Source organism: Mytilus galloprovincialis, chromosome 12, assembly GCF_965363235.1.
Source record: "Mytilus galloprovincialis chromosome 12, xbMytGall1.hap1.1, whole genome shotgun sequence".
In the NCBI taxonomy this organism is placed as follows: Eukaryota; Metazoa; Mollusca; class Bivalvia; order Mytilida; family Mytilidae; genus Mytilus; species Mytilus galloprovincialis.
Window position 1 is genome coordinate 30,368,213 of NC_134849.1, and position 22,240 is coordinate 30,390,452.

Here is a 22,240-nt window from a genome sequence, read left to right on the forward strand (position 1 = left end):
CTTAAATGAAATATAACAGAACTACAAAGTCTCCCACATTCCACAATTTTTTTTCCCTTAAATGTTTGCATTGTCAATAACTAAAAAAAATTATTTTGGTTTGTGTTTTCTTCTTAATATCTAAATGCAATACAATTTAAGATAGAATCAATAACACCAAGGGACATAACTCTCTGAAAAAAGCATCACACAAAGACATTACATAATAATTAGATTTGATCTTGGGATAGTAGTATTGACCTCAACATTGGTAATTCTATACTTCTATGTACATGATGTTTCTGCCAATACTTATCTCACTTTAGCAATTTGTTTTTAAAGTCAACACCCATCATTGTCTTGAGCTGATTATTGTTGTGGAGCTATTTTGACTTTAAGGGGGCTCGCGGGTCTAAATCAATTTTTTTATTTCATATAAGATTTCACTAATTTTTTCCATAAATGAACTTTATCTTATACCTAATACAAAAATAAAATAAAAAAGAGGGGTGACACTGATCATTTACGCTCACAATCTGCCTTCTAAAGAAGCATACATTTTAATAAAGGTACTTTTTTTCTGTTGAACTAATAGGAGAAAAAGAGGTAATATCGAAATAAAAAAAGAACTAAATTACAGAAATCGCTTAAATTTTACAATTATCTAGTTAATGTATAGCTTATTTGAAAACAATACTAAAAAATATAGGTCACCAATGAGTAAAAAAAGATATATCAATTCTAATGCCAAAAAAAATAGCATTTTTGTACCAAAGGGAGATAATTTGAAGCTTTTTCAATGATAAAAACATTTTAAAAGTCATCTGGGCCAAACCAAATCGATTTTTTGGGTTAATTTTTGTATCATATCATAAAGTAATAACTAATAGTGTAATAAATAAAATTTGTTATGAAAAAAACAAATGTTTATTTTTTTGCTGAAATTTTTGTTTCTCCTTAAATTTCATTAGTACAAATTAAGCCAGGCCTATTACAATTGTTTAACAATCTATTAACTAATTCATAAAAGTGTATTAACCCTTTAGTCGAAGAATCATGCTTCAGAAAGCTGACAATGAGTTCCTTTTACAAGGATCTCCATACCGCTTTTATTATGTTTTCCGCTTAAAAACATTGAAAACACATTTTTATCTTTCCTTGTTTAATACCCAGATGAAAGTTAAATTGAGAACGGAAATGGGGAATGTGTCAAAGAGACAACAACCCGACCATAGAACAGACAACAGCAGTAGGTCACCATCAGGTCTTCAATGCCGCGAGAAATTCCTGTACCTGAAGGCGTCCTTCAGCTGTCCCCTAGATAAATACATATACTAGCTCAGTGATAATGAACTCCAAACTTAACTCCAAATTGTACACAAGAAACTAAAATTAAAAATAATACAAGATGAACAAAGGCCAGAGGCTCTTGACTTGGGACAGTGCAGAGATGCGGCAGGGTTAAACATGTTTTTGAGATCTCAACCATCCCCCTATACCTCTAGCCAATGTAGAAACGTAAACACATAACAATATGCACAGTAAAATTCAGTTCAAGGAAAGTGTATACCTGGCGCTTCTGTTTGTTGAAAACTGTGTCAAAATCAGAAAAAAAATTATGGATTGAAATTACAGAACATTTTTTTTAAAGAATTTGGAAGAATTGAAGCCAAAGGTACACATGTTGACCGCTTACCTTTCCAGTTTCTGTACTTCAGCATCTGTTTCTTGTTTGTGTTTATGTTTCATATTAATAAACTTGGTCCTCATATTGCAGACGATGTCTTCTGGTTCAATCTTTTCTTTTTTATCACTAGAACAAAATATTTATAGAATAACAAAAAGGGGAAAATTTTCCAATATCGTACAAATAAATGATTGTAACAAAGATATAAACCTAAGTGTAATTCTTCTTGGGGCTATTCCAGAAAAAAATGTATGGGGGGTTGGGGTTGGAAGGCACATTGTATTAATAATACATGGGTGATGGGTATCAGAGCAACGTTTCACTACAATGCACTATAATTCTCAATTACAATTGTCTGGGTGGCGGTTGCTGACAAAAACTGCCTTCCAACCGCCACATACATTTTTTTCTGGAATAGACCTTGTCAAAAACTTTTGTTTTATGTCTCTGCAACTTCAAATTTAAGTGTTTATTAAAAATATATGTTGTGTTCCAATAAAACATTATTACTAAGACTTAGTGTAATTGGCCAAATTATGTTTAAAAATTTTTTCATACCTTTTACTTTCTTCATACAGATCTATTTTTTCTGCAGCTATTCTTTGCCAGATTGGAGTTTTCTTTATAGCTGGTAGTTTTTTGTTAGGATCATTGTGTAATAGTCTAGCAATACTTTCTATTTTTGCCGTACTGTCTTGTACCTCTGGTGATTTACCCTCAGTACTTGTTTTCGTTGGAGAACCGCCAACATCGGTGGATACACTTAATTTCCTAAAAATAGAAAAAAATGTAAATCTTTGGAAAGTCTCAGCTGCCATCTCAAAATTATATTTTACATCTATAGACAATAATGGCAATGTCAATGTTTTGGTATGGACACACAAAAAATTAAAATTAAAGAACCTTAGTGAGCATGCTCACATACCCCACGTCCCCACATTGTCATTGGAGAAATTAAATAAGTATAAGAAAAAAAAATTGTATAAGAAAAAATATTGAATAATAATTTGCTGTCAATATACATAGTATGTCCTTATTATCTACAAAATTTCATGAAATTCTGTTGTGTGTTTTCAGAGGAGTTGAGATGACAAACTGTTGCAGAAGTACATTGAAGCGAATAAGTTCAAAGGGGCATAACTCCTAGAAAAAAAATTGAACCGTAATTTCCTGTTGATATGCACATCTACATAGTATGTCCTTATTATCTACAAAGTTTCATGAAATTCTGTTGTGTGGTTTGAGAGGAGTTGTGATGACAAACTGTTGCAGTAGTACATTAAAGTAAATAAGTTCAAAGGGGCGTAACTCCTAGAAAAAAAATTGAATCGCAATTTCCTGTCGATATGCACAACTACATAGTATGTCATAATTATCTGAAAAGGTTTCGTGAAATTCTGTTGTGTGGTTTGAGAGGAGTTGCGATGACAAACTGTTGCAGTAATACATTAAAGTAAATAAGTTCAAAGGGGCGTAACTCCTAGAAAAAAAATTGAATCGCAATTTCCCGTCGATATGCACAACTACATAGTATGTCCTTATTATCTGAAAAGGTTTCGTGAAATTCTGTTGTGTGGTTTGAGAGGAGTTGCGATGACAAACTGTTGCAGTAATACATTAAAGTAAATAAGTTCAAAGGGGCGTAACTCCTAGAAAAAAAATTAAATCGCAATTTCCCGTCGATATGCACAACTACATAGTATGTCCTTATTATCTGAAAAAGGTTTCGTGAAATTCTATTGTGTGGTTTGAGAGGAGTTGCGATGACAAGAAACAGGACTGACGGATGGACGGACGGACGGGTCAAAAACATTATACCCTCCGCAACTTCGTTGCGTGGGGTATAATAAGCAACTTCATGGCCGTGCTATTCCAGAATTAATTGCATTATGGCATTTGAGACACTTTTAAAAGACCCTGACCACCTATAAAATAAAGTTTTTCATTTTATTATTAATTAATAGAAAATTCGAAGGAAATTGCAACCAGCAATTTTTAAATTAATGAGTGCCTCCCATACCATGAATAACCCTCATCAAATTAATTCTGTAACAGCCCTTTCTAGTAAAACAAGAATGTGTCAAAACTGCTATAAACTGCAAATGAACTGTTTAGATTGGCAGTTCACTTTGACTTTTACTCATTGTACACAGATGCCTCACCAACACTTTCATTTTCTATAAAATCGAGAATTTAAAAACAAAAAAAAATCATTATTTGAGTGCCTCCGATATCATGCATAACCCTCACCTAATAAATTCTGTAACAGTTTTTCTAGAAAAAAAAGTTTTGTGAAAGTCTACTTAGTAGACATTTTCTCCAAGGCTTTGCAGATTTACACAGAGGAAAATTCATATGGTGCTATAGCAAGATAGCTGAAAGAGATTTCAACATATTGCTACACCTTCACTCGCTATCTGTTGTCAAAATTAATCAAATAAAGGAAAGAAAAGTCCAGCTTTTTTGAAATAGAGCATGATGATAGAAAATCTCAATAAGTTTATAAGTAAGTATTGGAATTACTAAGGGCCGTTCCATTAAAATATACTTAAAATTCATTTATTTCTATCATGTCTACTGAAAACAAGTATAAGAAGTGTTTTTTACAGAATGCAACTTATGAGAAATTATTCCATATTATCTTACTTGTGCCACTGAACTGCCTTGACAAGGGCCATAACTCCTGTGGCAAATGACTTCTTCTTTTTTGTCTCTGGCATAGGTGTGTGTGGATCCACTGCCAGAAAGTCCTCCCAAGTTTCCAATTTTAACTCAGGTTCCTTTTGCTTTTGTTTGAACATTTGACTGAAAAAGTTAAATATTGTTCTGATCATGGATCTGGAATTTTTTCCTAGTTTCTGTTACTTTGAGATAACTTTAAGAGTTGTAGCCTTTTTTTCTTTCTTCTTATTTTCTAAAATCACACTAGATTCATAGCAACGATGAACATGTATTGACTGTTTCTTCGCATGTCTATGAATTTTCTAATCATTTTTCTTAATACATTAAGAAAAGTAAAGGGAAGGTATTATATTAAAATGTAAAATTATCAGTTTTTATTTTACTGGGAAATCATGGAAATTCATAAATTATTACATTCAATGTAATAAATAAATTATCTCTTATCTAACTTTTTTTTTTGCCTACACTGAGGCCAGAAACAATGTTTATTTTCTTAGCTTTACCTAAATTTGTTTGGTGCCAGTTTTGCTGGAAGCATAGCAACCTGAACAAACATATTTGATTGTTTCTTTTTGGCGAACAGTCCTGCAAAACCACCAACTTTATTCTCTGAAGGTACAGTGCTGACAACTGAAGCATTCTTATAGGGCCTGGATTGTCGACTCAGCCTGCAAAGTAACAGCTTATTACTAAAAATTCAAAAAGTACTGCATTTTTTTAGTAATGGACAAAATGAGCCAATAAATATTCTGATTCAAGCAAAATCAGCAAACAAATATATTTATCAGACACAAAAATGCAATTTTTTATTTTCATAATTTCTGTCATAATATGAGCTGCGTCGGATAGAAATCGACCTTATTCAAACGAAAATTAATACCTCTACTAACCTATTTTGGATTGAAATAATTTTAACGGAAAGTCTGTAATTGTTCCAAAGGTAGATTTGCAGAAGAAGACAACCCTTTAAAACGGACCAAAATGCATCTTTTATATCTAAAATTATTCCAAAATCGATCAGTCTTATACATGTACCTGTGTACATGCACTTGCATATAAGGTCGATTTCTATCCGATGCAGCTCATATATTGGTAAAAATATTTTTTCTCTTGATCATATGTTTAAATTTTAATGTAAACCTAAATGGCACCTCCAGCCTCAGACACCTGATTATAAACACAGGCAAATTTCACTGGCATCTGAATCTCACATGAATTTCACCTCAAACAAGCTTATACCTGTAACCTTTTTTTGTAAGTTCTCATGAATTTCATGTGATAATCACAATATTTTTTTTTTCAAGTGAAATCCATTTGAATTTTAAAATTAAAAGTATTTCAAATAACATCTTAATTCACAAAATTAAATGTTCACCTGAAATTCACATAAAAATTGCATGTAATTTCATGTATAAGCTCTTTTGAGGTGAATCTCATGTGAAAATTTTAATGTGAAATTCATGTAAATTTAAAATAATCCTTCAGTTTCTTACATATTTCCATCGCCATGAGTTTGCAGTGTGAAGACTGTATCCTTTCTCAACTGCTTCAAATGATCAAATGATAAAGGGGTCTGAAAATAGAAACCAGATTAATGTAGGCTAAAATTTAAAGGGACAATTTAGATTACAAAGAAATAAATGTGCATAAAAAAATGCAATAAACAAATGCAAATCAGTGTGTACATTGGTTGCTGTCTGTTGTATCTATTATTTATTTGCATCCGTCCATATTAGGCCAAATAAAAATATATGTGTGGTTCCAGTAACCCTACCGTCCCTACTTTTTCGGCTTAAAAATAGCCTACCCTAAAGATTTTATTGTCATTTTTCATTAAGCACTGTTAAAGTCAGAATATTGCTCCCATAGACTCAATGTAAAAAAAAAAAAAAAATAAAAAAAAAAACCTACCTACCTACCCTAACTTTTTTTCAGATGTAACTGGAACCACACACACTATTTTATTTGGCCTTATTATGGTACTGTGGATTCATTATTATTCATTTGGATATCAATTTTTGTGGATTTCATGGTTAAAAGTGAACCAAGAATTCTAAGCTACAATGAATGACAATTTTTCAATAAGAATGTATGAAATTTTTAACAAAACCAATTTTTTGAAATCAAATATTCATGAAAATGCAAGTTTCTTCATTACACAGAAATTGGTTCCAACAAAATAAAAGAATTCAGTCTGTCATGGTGACATCAAAATTTGGTAGCTGGATTTGTCAAAAGTCTATATTTGTATCATTAATCAAATATATTATATGCATACGAAGCTCAAATTCTGCTGTTGAAAAATTGGTTTGAAAAGGTTCATATTGTTATTTTCCAGATATTTTTCAAGTTGGTTGGCTGTAATAGGGTAAAAACCTATAAGTCAATGAGATAAAAAAAATTCTACTTGTAACTAGTACTACTAATCATTCCACTTAAGGAGGCTCAAGGGTACAAAAATTTCGGCAAAAAAAATTAAACATTTGTTTTTTCATTACAAATTTTATTTATTATACTTTATTACTTTATAATATGGCACAAAAATCAACCCAAAAAATCGATTCGATTTGGCCCCAAATATTTTTATCATTGAAAAAGCTCCAAATTACCCTCTTTGGTTCAAAAATGCCATTTTTTTGGCATTAAAATTGAAATATCTTCAACTCATCGGTGACCTATTTTTTATTATTGTTTTCAAAAAAGCTTTACATAAACTAAATAATTGTAAAATTTTAGCGATTTCTGTATTTTAAATCTTTTTTTATTTCAATATTACCTTTATTTCTCCTATTAGTTCAACAGAAAAAAAGGTCATTAACAAAAATGTATGCTTTTTTCTGAGGCAGATTGTGAGCTTAAATGAATGGTGACCACATTTTTATATTTCAAGTTCATTTATGGAAAAATATAGAGAAATCCTATGTAAGGAAAAAAATTTGATTCAGAGCTGCGAGCCCCCTTAATACCAAGTATATGCCTAATTAAAAAAAAAAATGTAAGGCTGTAAATGTCCAGTAAGCGTGGTAAGTCTACTTTCATTATGTACAAGTATTTGAATTTTTCATCCTTCTATTTTTTTTTAACAAGTTAATGTCAGTAACAGCTTTTTAACTCCCCTGGTCCTGGGCCAGGGCCAAGTGAGTGTTTCCCATCACTTGGTGTCTGTCGTCGTCCGTCGTTAACTTTTACAAAAATTTTACTGGTTGTTTAGTTGCTGCCCCTCAATTGGTTATTTTTAAAGAAATTTTGCTGTTTTTGGTTATTATCTGGAATACTATTATAGATAGAGATAAACTGTAAACAGCAATAATGTTCAGCAAAGTAAGATCTAAAAATAAGTCAACATGACCAAAATGGTCAGTTGACCCCTTAAGGAGTTATTGCCCTTACTTGGAAACTCTGACATTGTTTTTATTATCATTTATGGACAGTAAAAATGACTAAAAATGAATAGTGTCGGAAGTTTTCCTTATTTAATCATTTTTTGCAAATGTAAAATCCTTAAAATTAGCTAAAAAAAAAATTTTCAACCAGCTTAAACCCTTTCAGGTATGCTCAAAATCCAAGATTTTGCATCTTAGATTTCAAAAAAATTTTTTTGGGGGGCAGGCTTGGGTCGTGAAGGTGTCGGACTAGTGAAAAATATTCCAGACTAGTATATTTAAATAATTACTAGTCCAGTGACTTCAACATGAATGTGAGATGACACCCCATTGCATCGATCACTTATTTATATTGTAGCCTACTGACCTTTGACTTTAAATCTTTTGTTTTCATATTATAGAGACTATTTAAAACAATATTCACTGCTTCAAGGTACTCCATATGTATTCTCTTTATTCTTTCTTTACGTTCCCTGAATAAAACAAAAGTACAGTAAAACCTGTTAATAAAAGTCAAAACAATATTCACTGCTTCAAGGTATTCCATATGTATTCTCTTTATTCTTTCTTTATGTTCCCTGAATAAAACAAAAGTACAGTAAAACCTGTAAATAAAAGTCAAAACAATATTCACTGCTTCAAGGTATTCCATATATTCTCTTCAGACTTTCTTTACCATGTTTACGTTCCCTGAATAATACAGTCAAACTTCTAAATAAGATTCAAAACAAAATTGTGACAGAAAGGTATGGTAAAAATAAAATATCATATTTCAAATTCTTATAGTATAAATTTTATGCAGCTAATTTACTTAAGAAAAAAAAAATAATTTCGAATTTATGTCCATTATCTTTTAAAATAGTGATGATAAGATGAATGTTAATATTTCTTCATTATTTATGAACGAAAATTACCTTGCAGCAGCTTGTAGATCCATTACAGCCATAACAGATGTAGTTGATCGTAGATAAACGGACATTTTACGACTTTCTATCATTGTCATTTTTGAACTCTCGGGTCTGGCAGATCCTGTATCTTGCACTGAAAGAACATCTTGAATAATGGCTGGATTATTTTCAATAGGCTGAAGTCGAATATGAGTACCTTCCTTCCGATCGTTTTCCATACTGGTAGGTGTGTTATTTTTTACTTCAAGGTTTTTCTTGTTAGTACTGAAACTTATTACAGGACTTTTACCAAACAATGGCGTTGGCGTAGACTGCAGTTGTGTGTCTGTGAGTTCCATTGAGTGATCTGACATCGGGATGAGCACCATTTCATTCTTTTTAATTGACTTTACCTTATTGGCTTTCATGTCCTGAAAAGAAAAAGCAAAGACGTAGTTACTGTAAACAGGGAAATTTTTGCTTTTTTCGCGGCAGTTTTATTTTTGTGGTATGAATTGAAAGGCGAAAATATCAAGGAAACAATTTTCATAAAATGAAGACCATACCTTTATTTTTACAAATTTTGACTTGGATGGAAAGTTGTCTCATTAGCACTAATACTAACTCTTCTGATATCTAAGCAGATGAATAGAATATCTTGAGGACTACTGTAATACACTGCTTTAATAGAGGGACACATCTATACCTCAAATCATAACTGAATGTCTTCGGTAGCAATAAACAGTTAGGAAAAAATATTAAAATTTGCCCTTATAAATTTTACCATCCCCTATTCATTGCTTTCTTGCAATATCAAGCTTACTGTTTGTGTCATATATGGGCATATGTATGTAATCAGAATCTTTCATAGATTTTATATCCAGTATATAAAATGGTAAAATATAATTTCTTTTGGGTGTATCCATGGCAACAATCTGCATTTATTTGTTATAAAATATTGCAAAAAGGGGGGGAAAGATGTCACATATTTCCCCAAAATTTGGCTAAAAGTAGAATTTCAATCGCTTGAAGTAATACCTTTTCTGAAACTGTGTACATATATCATTCAGCAAATCCAATGAAAATCATATGTCTTTCATCTCATTTTTTCGTAAAATTGCGTCAAAAACTTCGTGTAGGAAAAAAGTGTTTGTAAACATTACATTAATTTCTGGACCGAGTGCAGGTCTAGCTATGAAAAAACGGATTGTCAAACAGAAAACAGCCCATAAAACATGTAAAAAATAAACTTGATGCTCTTATAAACCATCTTTGAAGACTAAATTAGCACTCAGCTGTCTAAAAATGAATTTTATTACACAATAACTTTCCTATTTGAAAAATCCACAGGGGCCAAAATGCGAAACTAAACTCCTAACTGTGTATTGCTACCTAAATAAAAAGCAATGTTAGAAGTCATGTCTTAACTCACGTCAGCAATCTTATTAACATAGAAGATATCTCTAGTAAGCGGGGCCACCCTTAAAAAATTGTTTGTTTGGCATTGCCGACCCACACTATCAGCAGGTGGGTAGGTAGGTAGGGATTTTACTCAAACAATGAAAATTGGTATCCACAAAAATAAATGAAACCATAGTATCTTGCTGTATTCATACCTGTAGTTGTTTAATGAAGTTTTCGAATGATTGTCCTGCCAGTACATATTTCTTGGCTGTTTGAAGGTCAATTATCTGATCTTTTATGGTACTGATTCCACCATCTGATTGTTTATCTTCAAGTAATTGACATTCTGACTTTGTGGGAGATTTAGCTCTCTACAAAAAAAACCCAAAAAGTCTTTTTTTCTTCATCAATTAAAAATATGAGTTTGAAAGGAAGCAGTTTAAAGCACTCAGGATAATCCAGATTCCCAAGTATGGGAAGTTATAATTAAGAGTTAATTCTGTATGTAGTTTAACAGATTTTGCAATTCAGACTGCAATGTCTATAACAAATATGTTTCCCTCAAATTGAGAAGATTCCAGTGATAGGATCATTGATTGATTAGTGTTTGCTTTACACTTCCTTAGCACGAAAAAGGCTAATGCCGTAAGTATTGTTAATTGAATGTCTGTGTGTTATGCTGCACTTATTCAACATACTTGGATATTTGGTGTTGGTGACTGTGTTTTTATTGGTTTAGTCAGAACCAGCAACCTTTGGTAAGATAAAATATATTTTTTTTTAAAGTTGAATAGAAATTGCTGTTTTAAAGGAATTTTTAGAATTTGTTTACTTTTCAATATCACTTTTTTAATTGCAACCTGTACCTAGGTGGTCAAACGACTGACACAATTATAGCTAAAAGTGAAAGCCTTTGAAAGGTGCTCTTGTTCATAGCCTACCTCTGTTTGAGGAAATCAAGTGACAACTAAATGCAAATATTTAAAACCTATTTAATAATAAATTTTATAGGAGGCACTATATTATTTTTTTCTCTACCAAGGAAATAACTTTCTCACAAGAAACCAATTACTCAAGTATCATTTCAGTATCCTACTCTGATCTACTTAGTGATACTAAGTGGTTGTTGACATCCCTTCTTTAAAAAAAAAAGCTTTACAAAAAATCTTTCACTTAATCACATGTTCAAACATTGATATGAAACACACACTATTCATTTTGAAATAAGATTTCATATTTCGGGACAAAATCTTCTAGTTGGGACTGGTAATAATGGTTACCTTATATTTCGGGACAAAATCTTCTAGTTCGGACTGGTAATAATGGTAACACCTTATATTTCAGGACAAAATCTTCTAGTTGGGACTGGTAATAATGGTTACCTTATATTTAGGAACAAAATCTTCTAGTTCGGACTGGTAATAATTGTTACCTTATATTTAGGGACAAAATCTTCTAGTTCGGACTGGTAATAATGGTTACCTTTTATTTAGGGACAAATTCTTCTAGTTTGGACTGGTAATAATGGTTACCTTTTATTTAGGGACAAATTCTTCTAGTTTGGACTGGTAATAAGTGTTACCTTTTATTTAGGGACAAATTCTTCTAGTTTGGACTGGTAATAATGGTTACCTTTTATTTAGGGACAAATTTTTCTAGTTCGGACTGGTAATAATGGTTACCTTATATTTAGGGACAAAATCTTCTAGTTCGGACTGGTAATAATGGTTACCTTATATATAGGGACAAAATCTTCTAGTTCGGACTGCTAATGTTTACCTTTTCATGTGATATTGGGGGAAGTAAACTTTGTCTTCTTTTCTTTTGAGGTGTTCGTCTTGATTTAGTAGCGGTCCCTTGTCTTGATCTAGCATCCCAAACCTGTAAAACATGCTTAGATGCTCAGTGATGAACATGTATCCAAGTATTTTGAAAATAGAGTTATCTCTCCTGTTCTTTTCAGTAGATTATTATTAATAAAATCATTTTTTTTTCTTTTCTTGCATTTCTCTTGACTACATATTTTGTCCCAAGTCAGAAGCCTGTAATTTAATATGGTTCTTGTTTGTTGATGTGTTACATGTTTGTTTTTCGTTCTTTTTTTGTGCATAAATCTGTAAATTAGGCCGTTAGTTTTCTCTTTTATATTGTTTAAAATTTGTCATTTCGAGCCTTAATAGCTGACTATACGATATGAGCTGTGTTCGTTGTCAAAGGCTGTACGGTGACCTATACCAGGTAGTTGCTAATTTCTGTGTCATTTGGTTTCTTGTGGAGAGTAACATCTCATATTGGCAATCATGCCACATCTTTTTTTTATATTATGTTTACTATTTATAACATTATAATTTTCTGTTTACCATTTAAAATGCTGCTTTCCTAAATCAGAAGAAAATGTTAAAGTTTTGGTAAGCCGGAAAAACTAATTTTTTCCATCAAACAAGGCACATGTACACAACAGCCCGGGTGGCTTTTGCTTTTTCCACCGGCACACTGTGGACAGCCTACCCGTGCCCACTCCAGCTATCTCTTTTTTTGTAAAAACATTGATTATAATTGCTTATCTGCTTTTTTCAATTGATTGTACTTGCAAGTTTTTTGCTTAAACAAAAGAAATTGCATGCCCACTTCTATGAGTGGACAGGGTGGACAAGATAGAAATTTTGCCCACCCGGTGCCCACTCCACCTGTGGACAAAGCAAAATCCACCTGAGCTGTAGTGTAGTTTGACTCTACAGCCACCAGGAATTTTTCTTAAACAACTGACTTAAAATTCTGAAAACTATTTTTTACAGAATTATCAGATTATTAATATAAAGACACACTGATAATTGCCTGTAAAAAGATTCTCCCTCTCATAGGTTAAATGAAATGACCCAAAGGATAATTTCTGACCTCCAAGGGTTAGGGAAAACCAACAATCTTTGGATAAAATCAGACCTTTCTTTTTGCATGGCTTTACACTTTACAAGTAATGGTTTTGACCACATCAATTATATTACCTTCACATCTAAATTTTTTGAAATTGTCTTCAACACAAGGTCATAGGGATCAAGGTCAAACTGACCACCAACATTTCTGTAGGGTTCATTTGGAAGACTATAGTAGCCACACTTCATGTGATGGTCTCTTCGTTCATAATTTTCCTGCCAAGTACTTTCTGGTCTTTCGTGCAACAAAGTTTGACTGGTCTTCTGACACACCTTCCGATATCTGTATGGAGATGCTTAAATATATCATGGTTTAGGTTATTTCTGACAACATTCACATGATTAAGTAACTTGAAATTTACATTAAACCAATAGAAATTACAAGAAGAAAAGTGCCTGTGACCATGGTTACCAATTGTATCATTTCCTACAAAAAATCTCTTTCATGACTTCAAGGTATTTTCTGCAGAAAACCATTTCTCTCGTCTTATTTGATAAGGCAAAAACCCAACCCAGACCCTCATGAAATTCTGCATGAAAGATGAGGCTGAATTATGGAAAACACTGGTGATGACACATTTAAGAAATTCATTTTAATAGTTCTAAGCCATGTTGGTCAAGCTGGAACAGGTTCATGTGTAGTCCCTGAGGTTCGTCTTATTAGTTTTTCAGTCACTTGAACAACATTTTTAGCACTGTAATCAATCTATAGTTCATACCTTTAAATGTCATCTATGTGAAAGATTATTACCTGATATTTTTATGATATATAAGTAAAATCAAGTTTATAATCATTGCAATTTTGAGTGCCAGAATATTCTACCACAGAGATGATAATTACCTGTCAAACAATTGGTCAAAACTATAAATGATGTATTCAAGTGTATATTCATGTTCTTTTGAAGTGTGAAAAATTACTTTGTTTGGGTTTTGTACTTTTTTTTAGGGGGATGTCTGTGGTTTTTCCTTTCATTCCCTCCAGTCCCCCATCCATTTTAATGGAATAACCCTTATTACTAACCTGGTTGGGGATCAAAGTGTTGTCTCACCAGTTTGGTTACTTCTGCTGTAGCAGTCATACTATTACTACCCTCGTTCCCCCATACAACTTGAATGGACTAACCCATATTACTAAGCTGGTGGAGGATCAAAGTGTTGTCTGACCAGTCTGGTTACTTTTGCTGCAGCAGTCATACTACCTCTAGTCCCCCATACAAATTGAATGGACTAACCCTTATTACTAACCTGGTGGAGGATCAAAGTGTTGTCTGACCAGTCTGGTTACTTCTGCAGCAGTCATACTACCTCTAGTCCCCCATACAAATTGAATGGACTAACCCTTATTACTTACCTGGTGGAGGATCAAAGTGTTGTCTGACCAGTCTGGTTACTTTTGCTGCAGCAGTCATACTACCTCTAGTCCCCCATACAAATTGAATGGACTAACCCTTTAATTACTAACCTGGTGGAGGATCAAAGTGTTGTCTGACCAGTCTGGTTACTTTTGCTGCAGCAGTCATACTACCTCTAGTCCCCCATACAAATTGAATAGACTAACCCTTATTACTAACCTGGTGGAGGATCAAAGTGTTGTCTGACCAGTCTGGTTACTTTTGCTGCAGCAGTCATACTACCTCTAGTCCCCCATACAAATTGAATGGACTAACCCTTATTACTAACCTGGTGGAGGATCAAAGTGTTGTCTGACCAGTCTGGTTACTTCTGCTGCAGCAGTTATACTGGTATTATTGGCCATTCTAGCATTTGCTAGGTTTTGCATGAGTCTTGGAGACGTCGTCATTCTTATCTTTTTTTCACCTGGAAGCATTAAAATAAAATCATTTTAACTTAGATCAATTATTAATTACTCTAGATTTCTCCTTTGAATGTCATCATATATTCTCTGATACTTGGTAATTATGAGTAATATGAGGTGCTTACAATTATAGTTGTGACATAAAAATAACAATTAAGAGTTCAAAAGGCATGTGTAAGTCGTTTGCTGATGTACAAAATGTATATAGCAAGGGTTCAAATTTGCTTTACATATGTTTTCAAATAAAATGGTCCATCTTAAAAATCAAGTTCTGTAGAAAGCATCAGTGTAACAAATGGAGGTCCTTGACCTTTTAATTCAAAAATTAATAGCCCTTCCAAAAAAAAGACCGATTAATTTTAGAACCATTGACAAACTAATTTGAACCCCTGTATCGTATAAAATTGAGAAAGAAAATGGGGAATGTGTCAACATATGGTCAAAGCAACAACAACCCGACCATAGAACAGACAACAGCCAAAGGCCACCAATGGGTCTTCAATGTAGCGAGAAAATCTAGTAAATGTTTTGACTAGTTTGTGATCAGTCAGAGCTCAGACATAAATAAGTCTGAATCTGCTTTTGACTCATAGAGGTCTATATTTGTAAGTTTTAGGATTTGTCTCCCTTTAATGAAAGACAAAATACGACTTTAACAAGTCAAATATTGTTAAGCAAGAAATAAATGACCAGAATCAAAAAGTTGCAAATATTGTCTCCTACAAGTCGATAAGTAATCAAAATTGGTTAACTTCAAGACCCATGCATATTTATAACTAGAGGCTCTAAAGAGCCTGTGTCGCTCACCTTGGTCTATGTGACTATTAAACAAAGGAAGCAGATGGATTTATGACAAAATTGTATTTTGGTGATGGTGATGTGTTTGTACATCTTACTTTACTGAACATCCTTGCTGCTTACAATTATCTCTATCTATAATGAACTTGGCCCAGTAGTTTCAGTGGAAAATGTTAGTAAAAATTTACAAATTTTATAAAAATTGTTGAAAATTGACTATAAAGGACAATTACTCCTTAGGGGGTCAATTGACCATTTCGGTCATGTTGACTGCATTTTACCCCTATGTACTATTTTTAGCCATGGCGGCCATCTTGGTTGGATGGCCGGGTCATTGGACACATTTTTTAAACTAGATACCCCAAAGATGATTGTGGATAAGTTTGGATTAATTTGGCCCAGTAGTTTCAGAGGAAAAGATTTTTGTAAAAGATTACTAAGATTTACGAAAAACGGTTAAAAATTGACTATAAAGGGCAATAACTCCTATATGGGTCAACTGACCATTTCGGTCATGTTAACTTATTTGTAAATCTTACTTTGCTGAACATTATTGCTGTTTACAGTTTATTTCTATCTATAATAATTTTCAAGATAATAACCAAAAACAGTAAAATTTCCTTAAAATTACCAATTTAGGGGCAGCAACCCAACAACGGGTTGTCCGATTTATCTGAAAATTTCAGGGCAGATAGATCTTGACCTGATAAACAATTTAACCCCCATGTCAGATTTGCTCTAAACGCTTTGGTTTTTGAGTTATAAGCCAAAAACTGCATTTTACCCCTATGTTCTATTTTTAGCCATGGCGGCCATTTTGTTTGGTTGGCCGGGTCACCGGACACATTTTACAAACTAGATACCCCAATGATGATTGTGGATAAGTTTGGTTTAATTTGGCCCAGTAGTTTCAGAGGAGAAGATTTTTGTAAAAGTTAACGCAGGACGACGACGGACGCCAAGTGATGGGAAAAGCTCACTTGGCCCTTCGGGCCAGGTGAGCTAAAAAGGCCATGCATCTAAATCAAATAATGACCTCATTGAAAGACAATGCTTTGTCTTCTAAAGAAAAATTTAGAATGAGAGTCTAAAAAATCGGAGGTAATGTTAATTAACCTTACAATGCAACCACATGGAACCACACTTAATGAGGTAAAACATCTGTGTTTAGTAAGGATGTTCAATTAGATAATTAAATTACGATAGCTCAAGTCCTTGAGAACTCTCAGACAGGTTTTTGTTGTCATAGGTGGTGTACTTTGGACACAAACTAAAATTAAGTTTTTTCATCAACATAAATAGACTTAAACAAGTCTTTCATTTTTAGACTTAGATAAGTCTAAAACTGAATACACATTTTTATAATAAATACATGTTTTGACTTCTTTAAGGCAAAAACAAAAATCGACTTGTTATGTCTGAGCTCTGACTGGTGATATCGATAACCCTAATGTAATAATTTTTCAGTAATACATTAAATTTCTCACGCTAAAATCTAATATGTTGTTGCATACATGTACACAAGCCAATCGTACAAGTTGAGACATATAAACACCATTTTATAAGATGGTGACATAAGATTGTTTTTTTGTTTATTACTTTAGAGATAAATCAGGTTGTTTGAATTGTTTCACATTATTTGTCATACCTATGGGTCTTTAATACATAGTTCTTGTTATACAGTATTGGTTTTGATCATTGTACTTAAAGTGACCTAGGCTAAATGTATATGGTTGCTAACTTCTACCTCATTTTGTCTCTTGTGGAGAGTTGTCTCATTATCAATAATTATAGTAACCACATCTTCACTTATTTTTATGACTGTAGTGTGAAAAATGTATACAAGTAATGGTTTTCCAGAATGTATTTTTGCCTCAGATATTTGGATTTTAACCAGACTATTTAAGATTAGAATCAAACCCTTTCCTTAGATAGACACATTACCGCATTCTTTATGACTGCCCAAAGTTAGGAGAATGTACATGTAGTTCAGTGGTTCATGTCTGTCATTTATCTTTGTAGTGAATGATTTGGTTATAAATTTAAAGTAGGCCGTTTGTATAAAAAATGATTCATATTTTCATGTCTGTGCTTTTTAAGGTGGTACCTTACACTACAGGGAGATAACTCTGTAAAATCAGTTAAACGTTTTAATTACGTTGTGTTGTTAAGGGAATATGAAGCTTCTCAATGATCAAAATAAGTGTTTGTCAAACTGCTATATAACCAGTGCAATTTTTCTGATAAAACGGTTGGTTAATTTTTTTTGAAATTTTTATATATTTTTGTAAAAGGGTGAAAGTAAATACTTTGTCAAAATTTTAAGAAAATTAAACGAGCCAAATTAATTTTTAGTTAAAAGTGTTGGGTACCACCTTAAAGCAGATTATAAAGTTTAGGGTTTTCTCATTGTTGAAAACAGTTATCAATTATATTTCATCTTTCAACAATGTATATGTCAAGTTCAGGTTTAGAATTAAATGACACCTTACAAAAACATGAGAAGCAAAAATAAAAGTTAATAAATTTGCACCCATAACACTGATAAAATGATTTAAATACTAGTTGCTAAGGGGACAAGAAATGAGCTTTGTTGTATTACATGTATATTTATGTAAGAGATAAATTTGTGCTGGTAAAATATGTCTGGGCGCACACATGTAACTTAGTAGAAAAAGTCCATGGTTACAAAATTTACGAGTACTTTTGTCCTATGTTAGTAATTTAATTTTCCTAGGAATTCTAGTCCATGTCAATAATGTTCCTAGGTATAAACGTCCATGTCCTTTTGTTTTTAAAGGTAAATGAAAATGTTATATTTTGATATTGTTATAAAGAGTTGTGTATCAATTCTTTTAATAAAGTTTATGTTCCCAGACTAATTTTCCCAGGAAATTTTGTCCATGTCATTAATATTCCTAGGTAAATTTGTCCATTTCCTGTATCTAAAAGGAATGTTTTAATGAAACAAATTATTTACATGGAAATGCAATTTTTATGTTTTTAAATATTTTTCGATCAAGAGCTGGGGCATTAAAAATTTAATGAAATGTATACATGTACCCAGACTTATTTTCCTAGGAAATCATGTCCATGTCAATAATATTGCAAAGTAAAATGTCAGACCTTTATTTTAAAAGATAAATATAAATGTTACGTTTCAATATTCAGTTTTAGAGTTGTGTTATAATATTGTAACGTTTATGGGTCATCGTAAATTCCCCTTTTTCTATTTTAAGATACTATACATAACTATATTGTCCGGTCACTTTTTCGCGGGAATCGTTTTTCTCATGCTTGGAACTCAATATCCAGACTTGGATATTTAAACCTCGTCAGAGCAGTATTTCTTTAGATTGGGGAAAACTTTCGTACTGGTAAGTTGTACTTTAAATTTCATTTTATTTTGTATTTTGATGTTTGACTTAAATATTTATTTCTTCTCATTTGATATAAAAGTTAAGCACCACCGAAATATAACTGGCAATATTTTTTTAACTATTGCAAAAAAAATATTAATGTTTGGTGTTATGAATTACCTTTAACATACACTAAAAAAATTCATTACGACCAAAAAGATTGCACTCCGATAAAGCAGTCAACCAACCTTTTATCAAAGGTCATATGTGCGTTTATAAATACACTGTTTCTCCAGGTGGTCGTGTAAGTGTTCGTACATTGGTCCGTCGACTTTATAGAGGCAAACGAAGAGCATGTCGTGGTGTATAGAGACCTGTACCTTCAAGCAGGCACTCTACTGTCAGGTTTAAATGGGATAATGAACATCTATGCTTGAACATAAGAACCTGACAAAACACTCATTGGTCAGATGGGAGTCAGTTTCCTTTACTGCCAGAAGACGCCATAATACGAATTTCGCAGGGGAAAAAAACGGCCTATGACCAAAAACAATATTTGCACAAGGACTGTTTGCATTGCTGGTTGTGTTCCAGTACGGGGTTGCTTCTTATACCGTTATAAGCTGGGTATGCATATTCTGCAGGGTAACATAAACGAACAGACATACAGAGATTTGGTGCCTTAACATATTGTAGTCCGTCATTTTAGTAATCCCCCACTTGCGTCAACATTGTCAAGACACTTGTACCTGAATGACAACGCTATACCACGCAGGGCAAGAATTTTAACCGAGTCCAAAGAGCAACCAGCCATTTACACTAATTTTTGGCCTTCCTTGACTCCATGCATGAACCCTGTCAAACATGTCTGAGAAGCCATTGTCGGAAATCTCAATCGCAGAGATTCACCTTTACAAAAGTTTGTCGATTTAAAAGTGACATTTGTTGTTTAATGCAACAGATTTCCTCAACTAAAGTTTTGAAGGCTTGTACCGAGAAAGATAGGTCGTGTTATGAAACTGTACCGGAAATGAGGTTGTTACACATGCTATTGACTCAAATATTGACATTAAATTTGCCAAACATACCAAAGATTATGTGTAGAAAATTTTAATGGTATTGGGTGATTAATTGTTGTAAAAAAATAAAATCACAGTGAAACTTAAATTCCATTTCTTAATTGTGTAATTTACACTATTTCTATGAACAAAAAACCTATATGCATAGAACCTTCATAAGTGACCAAAATTATATTTGTGGTTTGTTTATGGTATACATTAGCAAAATTGCTATATGATTGTTTTCTATTTTTCGAGGAACAATTGATTTTTTAAATTTGAAAAAAAATCGATGCAATAAAAGTAGGTGGTGCTTAACTTTTGGCGGACTGTATATTTCTTTTCGGTCTTGTAGTCAAACAGTTCTAAAATATTAATGTAACGTTTCCGTTCCAGAATAAATAGAGGGAATTGTGCACTAGCTAGATATTTTATGATTTTGGGTTTATAAAGAGATGGAGTTCATTATCAGACAGATGGTTAATCCAAGGGATATTTTGGAGTAACGGTCGTCAATCTACGGAATTGTTCGTGCCTTACTCTGAAATAGAATTTTGTATTAACGCATGTTTTAGTTTTGGATCTTGAACTGGTCAACGATATTGAAAAACGTTTTCAGACATTGCTCTGGTTGGATTGAAAATTAAATGGGTATAGAAAAATGTTTTTTTTACTGGATCGATTTTTGTTCCCTAGTCATAGAATAATGAGGTTCATGATCTAGTCTAACAAAGTCGATGGGAACCAATGGGTATATTTATTTTGTCTTGGAAGGTTGACGTCACAACTTGATTGATTGGATATTTTAGTTAAAGACTACTAGTATCATATTTTTTTTTTCAATTAGATAGCACTAAGGCCAAAAGTTTCCTTGAATTGGTTAACATATAATGGGTATTTTTCACCGCATCGTTTGTCCAAAAAGGGGAGGTTCGAAGGAGTATTGAAATTCTGAATTGATATTTTCTCATTTGAGATACCGTGATATTTATGTATTTATATGACTTTGTCTATTAAATATGAAACTGTTTTATGAATTTTGTTATTTTTCATATGAGCAAATACATGGCATAATAATCAGCTCGTTGATTGTGGCCATTATCAGGCAGAAGCAGAAGAATACATTGCTTGGCAAATCGTCATCGTAAAAGAATTAGAAAAAAAAAACAACAGCTATAAGTGAAACTGAAAGACACCTGTGTGCAAAAGACGAACGGACCTTAACAATGCTTAATTATCTGTCACTCTAGGAGTTCCGTTAAATTATGGTGTCAGCGAATTTACTTACAAACACAATACTAGAAATTCCTTCAATTTCATGTTGCCCCACTATTCATTGTTCCCGCCATCTGTCGTTTGTGACGTTACATTTCTAAAACTAAAGCCGTTTCAGGTGCTGATTCCGGCTATCCAGATCGGTACTTGATATCTTAAAAAAATACCCCTAATATTAAGAGCCAGTTTACATGTCTAACCAATCAACACAATCCAAAATCTATATGATGGGATTTTAACTTTACGGACTAGAATAAAACGGGACTGAATACAGTGCCGAAACATGATAAAAAAATAGTAACTTTACTTATAGAAATATATAGGCCAAACAATACAATTTCATTATATATGTCTCTGAAATAATAAATAAGAATAGAGGAAAAAGTAAAATTAAAGAAGAATAAATAATAAAGAAATAATTGGGGGGTATCAGAATACGATTTTTTTTGGGTTTTAAACATTTAGAAAAGGCAGTGTCTATTTTACCGTCTCCGATTTGTCTTTTTTTAAATGGGTTCGTATGCTTTGCTGGTATATTATATATTTTTTTTATGGCAGTGGCTATTTTGCCGGCTCTGGCAAAATAGCCTCGTAATTAGGTGCTATTTTACCGGCTCTGGCAAAATAGCCTCCTTATTCTATGAATGTTGAATACTGAAATGTATATATCTGCAAATTTTGCAAAAGTGATGCAGACACCAAAATAAACAAGAGTTATGTTCAGTTCATGTCTGTAGTGGCAGCACCTTTCTGGTGCCAGACTTGAAATACATTCACCACAGAGGCACTGCTTTTGTAACGCTCGTAAATATGGCAGTTTGATGTTGATTTCTTATTAAAGAAAAAAAGTTCTAGACCGGTATCAATTTTAATAATATTTATATGTTTTTTGTTTTACTTCCTATTAAAGAAAAAAATTACTAGTACCAATTTTAATATGTTAATTTTTAAAAATATTTTAAAAAGACATGTTTTTAGAGAC

General features: G+C 32.6%; 1 protein-coding gene across 3 annotated transcripts in view; it reads right to left on the minus strand.

Annotated features, from left to right (window-relative positions):
• The window catches only part of LOC143055423 (uncharacterized), a 29,178-nt gene extending 7,832 nt beyond the window's left edge, over positions 1–21,346 (minus strand). The window contains exons 1-12 of one of the 3 annotated variants that reach the window (XM_076228564.1): positions 21,272–21,346; positions 14,633–14,770; positions 13,025–13,248; positions 11,802–11,903; positions 10,235–10,393; positions 8,646–9,049; positions 8,099–8,204; positions 5,842–5,921; positions 4,852–5,016; positions 4,313–4,471; positions 2,225–2,437; positions 1,676–1,792 (exon numbers count right to left, since the gene is read on the minus strand). In XM_076228564.1, the coding sequence (XP_076084679.1) occupies positions 1,676–1,792; positions 2,225–2,437; positions 4,313–4,471; positions 4,852–5,016; positions 5,842–5,921; positions 8,099–8,204; positions 8,646–9,049; positions 10,235–10,393; positions 11,802–11,903; positions 13,025–13,248; positions 14,633–14,753 (1,850 nt within the window). In that variant the 5' untranslated portion in view covers positions 14,754–14,770; positions 21,272–21,346. The other 2 variants (XM_076228566.1, XM_076228565.1) reach the window with 2 other exon arrangements.
• Positions 21,347–22,240: the final 894 nt, after the last annotated feature.